The sequence below is a fragment of the Pseudopodoces humilis genome, chromosome 9, assembly GCF_049639895.1.
Source record: "Pseudopodoces humilis isolate 2021_Gansu_Grassland_sample_001 chromosome 9, ASM4963989v1, whole genome shotgun sequence".
Classification (NCBI taxonomy): Eukaryota; Metazoa; Chordata; class Aves; order Passeriformes; family Paridae; genus Pseudopodoces; species Pseudopodoces humilis.
The window spans coordinates 15968563-15978340 of NC_142208.1; the positions used below are offsets into that span (position 1 = coordinate 15968563).

The 9778-nt window shown below is 41.6% G+C and overlaps 1 protein-coding gene across 1 annotated transcript; it reads right to left on the reverse strand.

The window, feature by feature from the left end:
• Positions 1-15: 15 nt before the first annotated feature.
• Positions 16-2118, reverse strand: CHCHD1 (coiled-coil-helix-coiled-coil-helix domain containing 1). The gene is made up of 3 exons (XM_005520525.3): positions 1943-2118; positions 1338-1456; positions 16-191 (listed from the first exon to the last, which is right to left on the reverse strand). The coding sequence occupies exons 1-3, from the start codon at positions 2082-2084 to the stop codon at positions 81-83; spliced, it is 372 nt and encodes a 123-aa protein (XP_005520582.1). The 5' UTR covers positions 2085-2118; the 3' UTR covers positions 16-80.
• Positions 2119-9778: the final 7660 nt, after the last annotated feature.

Sequence of the window (9778 nt, forward strand, 5' to 3'; positions counted from 1 at the left end):
AAAAAATTACTCGACTTTCTTCTTTTTTGATCAAGACCCCAACTTTAATTGCTTCTCCACAGTCCCTTTTGTAAAGTACATCATACATAACGCGTGATCTGAGGAAACCTCTTCAGGAGCTTATTCACTTTGCTTGAAGGCAAATTTCCCCTGGATGACAGGGTGTCCTCATTTTGATTCTTGCGCTCTTTCTGAAAGAGAAAAAAACTCCTCAAAATATTTACCACGACTTATTTGCAAAGTTGATGCTCATTCCCAGAGACTACTACTAATTGTATGGGGACATTTCTTTCAGAAAAGTACTGTTTCTTTAAGGAACACTTACCATAGCATTGGCTCAATAATCACAGGCTGATGCCTTTAAATGATGCGACTAATGACTAACATCTTGTAAAGGTTATACCCTTCCATATTCTTAGTTAACAACGATATACACTTCTGGCAACAATGTAGATTTTTTCTTTTTACTTTTCATTATTCTTTGATCTTTGATTGATTCTTTGTCATCTACCAAATAAACTATGGATAGTTTTTCACTTATGCTATCAAACAGCAACAGTAAATAACCATTTAAATTATGACACTGTTACTGAAAGAAAATGGAAACCTAAAACCAGTTTAAGGACACGTTTAGTACATATACTTACCTTTAGTCTATTTTCAAAATTATTTTATTTCAAGCTTATAATATAGTACTATTATAATACATTAATATATAATACATAATAAAATTTTTCTAATTTTCAAAAAGTCTGAAATTTATTTTTCAAAAATGTCTAGCCTTCAAAGACAGAAACAAGTTGGAAAAGACCTCCAAGATCATTGAGTCCAACCTTTGACCAATGGCCACCTTGCCAACTAGACCATGGCACAAAGTGACACATCCAGTCACTTCATGAACGCCACCAGGGATGGTGACTCCACCATCTCCCAGGCCAGCCTGTTTCAATGCTTCAGCGCCCTTTCAGTGAAAAAGTTCTTCCTGATGTCCAGCCTGAACCTCCCCTGGCACAGCTAGAGGTCATGTCCTCTTGTCACATCACCAGTTGTCTGGAAGAGGCTGACCCTCAGCTGGCTACAGGTGTTTTCAGGTAATTGTAAAGAGCAGTAAGGTCTCCCCTGAGCCTCTTCTCCAGACTAAACAACCCTAGCTCCCTCAGCCCCTCCCTGCAGGAGCCTCTGTATCCTTCTTCATCAACTTCATCGCTCTTAGTTGCTCAAATGGGTCACAATCAAATTGTTCAGAGAACATTATTCTTACTGGCACACAAAAATGACTGGAGGCTTCCTCCTTTCCTACTACTAGCCTTTTAGAATACAAAAGAGGCCTTAATTACTTCTGCCTTTGCCACGCAGTCATAGAACATCCTGATCTCCTCGGTACAAGGTGTGTCGTTGAAGTCATTCTGTTTCCAGCAGGCCATCATTACTGACATTTCCGTAATGCACGTTGCCTCTAGAAGGGAAAGACATAACCAGAAATCTCAGGTGCTTGGGATTTTATGCTAACAACCTTCACAGTGCATAAATCTCCAAAGAAGTTTAGTACATAAAACTCCAAGGAGTTTTAAAGTTTAACTTTCCCTCAAAGGGTAGGGGCAGGTGAGAAAATGCACAACTAAAGATCTCAGCTTTGCTTTGGGCAGCGAAGCTGTTGCTAACAGAAACTGAACCGCTGCAGCCATCCAGCATCTGACTGAATTTTTAAGATAAAGGCAATGCTACGCCAAAAAGTGTTTGACTCACATGCGACACAAACTTAAGGGTCGCAGTGTGAGGAAGCGATCCCTCCCACGGAACCCTCGCGCCAATTGCACGGCGCAGACCGGCCCCCCGCTCTTGTCCTGCGGAGCACAAGGCGCCGCCGAGCTCTGCCAGCAGCGCGGCCCCTCCCGGGGCACAGCGGCGGCTCCCGGCCTTCCCCTCGCCACCGGGAGCTCACCTGTCAGCTGCTCCCGGCGGTTCGCCACCCTGTCGGCCAGCGCCAGCGTCCGGGGCGGCCGGAGCGTCGGGGGCCGCTTCTTGTTCCGCCACTGTCCGGACACCCAGCGCGTCACCCAGGCCGGGTAGGCGGGCGCCGCCATGTCCGGGCTGGGGGTGGCCTGAGGGCGGGGCGGGGCCGGGCCGCCCTCCCGGAGCGGAAAGCGGCCCCGCGCAGCCGCCTGCCCGCCCCAGCCCAAGGATAGGCCCTGCCGCTGAGCTACTCCCCGGAACCGCTCCAGCCCAAACCTCCCCCTGCGGCAACGGTAACGAACGAAGGAGAAACACACTTCAGCCAGAGCAGCGGAAATCGTAATTGTTTCAAGTAATTCAGATGGAATTAAAGGAGCCACAGAATGGGACTGGAAAGGAGCACAGTGGGTCATCTGGTCCAACCTCCCTGCTCAAGCAGGGTCCCAGAGCACACTGCACAGGATTGCATCCGGAATATCTCCAACGAGGGAGACTTCACAACCTCTCTGGCAAAGAAGCTGTTCTCACGTTCAGGTGGAACCCCCTGTGCATCAGTTTCTGCCCATTGCCTCTGCCCTATTGCGCAGCACCACAGAGAATTCCTGAATTCCTCCATCCTTTTGACGCTCTCCCCTCAGATACCGTAGACAGGGATGAGGTTCCTCTCACTCGTCGCTTCTCAAATTCTTCTGTAACTGCATGGAAACTCTTCTTGGTGTCTCCAACTCGCATCACTTAGTTCTCAGCCCCTCATTTCTCTCCATTACATTACAGCTGGATCTCCCCTGCATTGTTCCTACTGCTCCTTTCACGGAGACACTGAAACTGCTGCTGCTGAACTACGAAATGGTAGTTCCCATCGTTCCCACAGCCCCGTACTCAGTGGTGGAAAAAACCTCTTGCTCCCAAAAGTTTCCTCCCTAGGTCCTAGAAGTCCTCAACTCATCTGGCAGGTTCTGGAGTGCTTATGTCCCCAGCTGAAAAAGGCAGGCAATACAGAAGGCACAGGAACATTCCAAGGGGACGGGCTGGGATACAAACAAGTCTCTGCACAGTAGGAGGGACAAGGTAGATGCAGAAAACTGAGGAGCTGGACACGAACACTGGGGACACAAAGCACTCAGGTCCTTGTCATGGAGCAGTTCCTGAATATGCCATTTTACCACTGTATCAGGAACAGCTGGAATCCTCTGACCATACACAGAAGACTAAATAAAAAACACTTTTCTTTGCAATTTTTTTTTCCATAGGACACTGATTTGGATTAAAATATATTCAACCTCCTATACATAAAACCCAAAACATTCCCCTTTGCCTAGTAATGGAAGTTAACAAGACTTCAGAAATTCCGTTAACTTGAGCTAAACATCACTGGACCTATACCACAATATTCTCAATATGGTTACTAGAATTTACTGTATCTGCTGACAATAAATCCTGGTAGATCCAATTTTATAATTATTTTTGTGTTACTTTTGAAATAGTATATACTTAGAGTCCAAATTAAAGAGTATGAGAAGACACATTTAAATAAACCAAAGATTTTATTTTTAGTTCTCTTCTGGGAGTAAATTTTCATCTCTTCAGGTCCAATCCAATTCCAAACACTTTCTGGAAGTTCTGAAACATTTTGGTAAGCAGGATGTTTCTCTATTTCAATTTTTTTTCTGAAAAGACAGGAAACAAGCTATCCTTTGAGCTTGACTACCAGTAGAAAAGAAAGAAAACAGGGTGACACCTTCAAATTAGGCCAGAGGGCTTGCAGTGTGCAACTCTGAACAACGGAGATTTTGAAAATCTAAGACAGGGACATGAAATACATTTCAGTATTCTAAGTTCACATGAGGTTCAGCTACTCTTGGTTTTGCATCTTCTAGCTACCCTTCTTACCTACTGCTAGCTACCCACCTTCCCGTGCTGCATTTGCCTCCTGCATGCCTAACTAGATCAGCACAAAAACTAACAAGGAAAGGCAAAAGTACTAAGAGGTAAGAAAAGATGAACTGCACTCCTTGTAAATCAACTCCCTTTTTCCAAATTACATTAGCTAATGGTGGCAGCACCTTCATGTCCTTTCACCTTCAAAAGCTGATGTCTCATTTAAGTAATTCCAAGAAACATGAGGTGGGGGAGGAGTGGAGGCTGAGAAACAGAAAGGCAAACTTACACAAGGAGAATTGTAATAGCTTCCTGTAAGTTACTGTTGTCTGCATTAAAACTAATTTTTTGGCATCAGTCCGGTATTGGAGCATCAGCCTTAGAGATTCCTAAGCAAACAGAATAAGGTACATGGCGGTGTCTGCACACACCATGCAGAGATGTCTGAAGCAGGACACAGTTTTACTATTAAACATTATTTTTTAATATTACATATTAATTTTAAGGGAGAATGTGGAACTACAAAAGGGCTGTTTTACTCAATAGCCAAATGTCTCTACAGCCTGTATTTTGTATAGCTGATAGCACCAAGTCACTAATGGATGGGACAGAAGTGTTGACTTTATAGGGACAGTCAGAAACCAGATTTCATCAACAGTGAACCCCAGAGATGTTTTATGGTGAATGCTGAAGGAACAGCTATAAAAACCATGTGAAACTTTAACTTGTACTAATTAGCATTTACAGCTTTTTTTACTGCATCAACACATTTAAAGCTGAATCCTAGCTTGCATTTCAGCTGGTCAAAACCAAAATGAACCACAGAGCTTAAACTATTAATACTAGATTTGAAAAGCATATATATCAAAACTGAACAAAGGCCACATATGGTAATATGGTAAATGCTGTGCCACAATTAAATACAAAGCTAACAATGCTGTGATAAAATGCACCCTTTAAAATGAGACTGTTATCTTAAATACCTCTTTAAGAGATGAGAAATTACACCATGTATTCTTCACTTTCTAGTGTAGTTATGTAAAAATTCCAGATACTGCCTAAAACTCAGGGGATGAAGCTAAGGAATCAGTTGTGTTGGGAAAAAAGAATGGAGTTGATATCCATGTCTTTCAGGTAAATTCCAGTATATCCACACAAATTTATCCTGAATACAAGATCCTGAACACAGTCCTTCTCATACCAGTTCATAATGCCCTCACCTACCACACTTTATTCATCTGTCTCACCCTGACCTCTTTAAACCAATTTAATTAGAGATGCCTTAAAGCACTTCCACTTTAACTTTAGTAGTGAAACTAACCAGTTTGCTAAGATTCCAGATGGATCAGACTTAAGTCCTGCCTCCTGAGCTATTGTGTTTGGACAGTATTAGTACTTAATGCTCTTATTAGCACAATGCATTCATGCACTCACAGCGTGCCTCACCCCATCCTAACTCCCAAACCAGCCCTTATCCCGTGCTATCTCAATCAGATCAGCTGCCCTGCATTTTTCTGTCAACCTGAGTAGTTCTGAGCTGCCATACCTAATCCCTAATTCCCAGGATCTAGGAAATTCAGCCCATTTCCACTGCAAATTACCTGTGCCTCCTTATTTGCTCAGAGATGCCACAAAGTATTATCATCTGCTCTGATCCATTCCAAGATCCCCAGAACCATCTCTAGCCGAGACATTTGCACATTAAATGGGTCTTTTCTGCAGTAAAAAATGTATTTAACAGCACACAAATGCTAGTGGTGTCAGAGCTCTGGAACAAATCCTGCAGCTCCATTCCTCTCCATCCTTCCTAATCTCTCTGCAGGGCCATAGATCTCTCACTGCCAGCTCTGAGACAATGAACCATAAAGAGAAGTACCGTTTGTTAAAGCCTGACGCAGGCTTTGGCTCAGTAGGTCTATCACTAAAAGGATTTTGTCTCTGATTAATTTCAACCTGTCAGTAGAGGTCTCTGGGCAGATTGAAGGAACCTGCTACCCTGTATATTTCCAATTAATATAACTTCCCAGAAGGTGCCTGGGCTTCCATCAATAACCTTAATTAAGTACAACCAAATAGATGACAACTAATGATTAAGGGAGTGGCTCTCCTGGGACCATGGCAGAAAAGTGTCTATGGCAGGAGAGTGAGGCAGATGGCTGCTTGTCTTACACAGCAGTGCCTGTTAAAACTCTGATGTCTCTGATGGCTGAGCTCCAATTCAATTTATCCTGTTCCCAGTCATTTAGAAGTTGTTCTTCCACACCACCTAAAACTATCCTTAGTCAAAGTGCAAGAGGGGCATTTCTGCTGATTCTCCAGCTGCTGCTGCAATTTGCAGACCATTTCCAGAGAAAGCAGCTCATTCTCCTTTCCCTCTAAACATATACATCCACTGTTGCTTGGGTTTCATTCTACTTACCATTAGAGAGGATCCAGAGATCTTTTGGTCTGAAAATTACTACAGTGACTGAAATAAGAAAAGGCAATTCTTTCTGAACTCCTTCTGAATTCTAGAAATCATAATGTTAGGTATCAAATCAATATTCTTCAGCGAGATTATGTGCTTCCTACAAATTGCAGTTCGTGCTAAAGGACAGAAAACACAGACTACTAGCTCAATAAATAAAATAACTGGCTTCTAACGGGAAAAATAGGCAGCACGTGGTATTACAGTTTTGGCAGAAGAATGAGAACTGTGGCTTGTCCAATCAATGCAATGCATTGGACTGCTAGATTTTTAACCTTCAGTCAGCTATTTGTTTCTCATCTTTCACCTCTCAGAGGGCATAAATTTATTCTAGCTTGTCAAGTAAATTCTGAGACACAGCACCAAGAGAATCTACTGCTGCTTCATGTGAGCAGTAATGAGGAGATACTTATTTTTAGAACATTAATGCTAGTGAATAAAGCTATCCTGACAGCTTTGAAAGCCTCCCTCTAGTCACACAGTAAACAGGCACAATGTATGACAAGCAGTGAAGCCACTCACTCTATTCTGTAGGATCCTGCCAAAGCGTTTATACAGGTAATCATCTTCAATATCTGGTATTTTTGATAAATTCCTGATTAGTCTCAGTTTTTATGAATATGGGTACCTGCACTGTAAGAACATGATTAAGATAAATGCTGAATCTATTATGTTCAGTCTGAGTATCACATAGCCTTCCAGTAGTCACAATATGAGGGATGACATTAAGCCACCATCTTGCTGGTTTGGATTTAAAGCAGAGAGAAATCCAGTTAGCAGCCAAGAACATAAATCAGGAACCCTTTTCCAAAATAATAATGCTGTAGTGACTTTCTTCCTTGCATTAGTAGAAACACAGCCAGAAGGGTAAATTGAATTCACTTGGGCTATGACTGGCAGTACACATTGGCGCTGTACAGCAGTCCTTTCCAATGCATTATTAAGTAAATTAATTGCTAACTCTTCAAGGGTATGAGACCCAGCTTCTCCTCCTGTCTCCTCCAAATTACAGGAGAGGATGAAAACAGAGCCATGGCAAAATGTTTACTCAACATTTTGTAGTCCTTGCTGTGCAGAGCAGTTGATGCTGTGAAGGTCGGTCAGCAGCCTCGAACACAACTGCAATCACAACTCTTTATCCAGCTGGGCAGGATTCCCACCTCTCCTGTCCCTGCAGAGTTTGCCTGGCAGCAACACAGAATATTCACACCATGCACTGAATAAATATTCCAGCCTTAATTCTTGCACACCATACATAAAAAGTGAAATAAATTCACTGTACTAATGGAGGCAATGGACACGCGGTTTATAAATCACAGAAGTATTGTGACACAGAGGAGATGAAAGCTAGTATGACCTATTACTACAGAAAAAAAACACTGCAGATACAAAAGAAACAAGGCTTGGGTGAGCTTCACAGCTAAGAGTGGTAGCTATTATTCACTACCTTTTGAGAAGCTCACCACCTCTAAGACTGTAAAAAATAGGTAAACCTAGGAAGACACTAAAAACTCAGAAAAGAAAGAGTCAAATGACTTGACTCAACTACAAACTGGAAGTTGTACTTTGAAAAGCAGACAAAGCCCACAGAGTATCTGTAATGAAGTTACTTTCAGATCTGTACTCTTTTCATACCCACTTTAAGAAGAGAAATGACAATCAGAAATACTCATGCTTGGCAACAGTCATCAGGCTCAGAGGAACAGCCTTCTGTAGCACAGACACAGAGCAAAGCAACAAAGAAACCCTGCAGGACTAACAAAATAACCTTGTCGGCTGTTGGTTGAAATATATGGAGTACAGGAAGTAAATAGTTGTGAATTGGCAAATGAACAAAGCAGGGCCCCAAGGAAGAAGCTTTTACCTACTTTGCTAGCTACTCTTCAGCTTGTACCACCATATCTTCAATGCTACTGTTAGCTGAGAAACATGCTCATGTTGCTGAGCAGGAAGACAAAATGGGGCTTTGGACATCACTCATCAAGGATGTCCAAGGACTCATCAAGCAGGTGCTGATGAACATACTTATACTGGTACTTCCTCCTGTTACTCCTGTAGGGACAGTGCATTAAATGTAGCATGTCTAATTTTGGCAACAGCAGGTAAATTATAATAAAGACCTGGAAAATATTATAAAAGCTGCACTTCTGAAAAATCTACTTAAATTACAGGATAAAATAGTAAAAGCAGCATGTGCTAGTACCTGGTTCTTATTTTTTACGTTTAGCACAAAAAGCAAGATCACAATTTCTCCTCCTGGCTCTTCTACCAAACACTTGAATAAGAAAGTGTTTTGAGATATAGCTAATTAAGAAAATGCAGTTAAAGAAGACAATTATTTTCTGTACAGAAACATGAAATGAACTACCTGAAGGCATTAATTCAAACAATTTACTTAAATTTCATTAACTTGTTTAGTAGAAGTCAATATTCAGAATTAAAGCAGTCTTAATTTGCTTTATCTTAATCTACTTCTCAAGCAACTGGCCTCTTCAATCCCAAATACACATCTGTAATTTTTAATCTGATTTGAATAATCCAGTTTACCAGTTAACTTAGATATATTGTCTTAGGTATTCATGTCTCCTGAATAACTGAGAAAAGGAACTTAAACTGATAAATGCATTTTAGCTGAAGAATCACTTGTTACTTCAAGAAGAGACATAAAAACCCATTCTTCTTGTAAAATCAATTAGGTACAGTGCATGCATTTTCTACATTTATAAAAATACAGTGATTGTCATGGATCTGAAGTCTTTTCTGTCAAGGTGCCCAGATTTTAACATGACAATATTGTTATGTCACCTGAGAGGCAAACATTGAGATGATCATTACCTGTACTGGCATTATACCTGTAATACCATCTCTATAACATTATAAAGGGGAATTTAAGGGGAAAGAAAAAGATATTAAGTGACCCATACAGCACTAAGCAATAGACAGTGATGTAATTACAGAGAGAATGTAGAGTCACTACTTTCACTACACCTTTTACTGACAGACATCAGACTTCACACAGCAATGCATAAACTGCCTTACAAAATCAAACTACACAACAGACTGTAGACTTTCATCACCAACAATCTGTCTTAAGCACAGATAAACTCTGGCTCTTTAGGCAATAGTTAAGTTCTGAAGGAGGAGGGGAAATGGAGAAAGAAAGTAGCATTATTCCATTAGAGACATGACTGCAGTGTGGCCATATTTGCCTGTGCTTTTGAACCTGTGACACTGAATTAATTAGTTTCCCTCACTGCAAGATCAACTATCTCAAAAAGATACCCACAATGGCAGGGGACAGTGGAGTTTACTTATACCTGTAAGCAATACAGGCTATGCAGCAAGGAAGATCTATCCACATGCTGTCACTTAAGAACTCTGGTCACACACAAGGATCACAATATGTTAAGACTGGTAGAGATCCAAAACCACCCCAGTGCACCTGGTTCAGCATACAAAGGCTTCAAGACTTGTATCCAA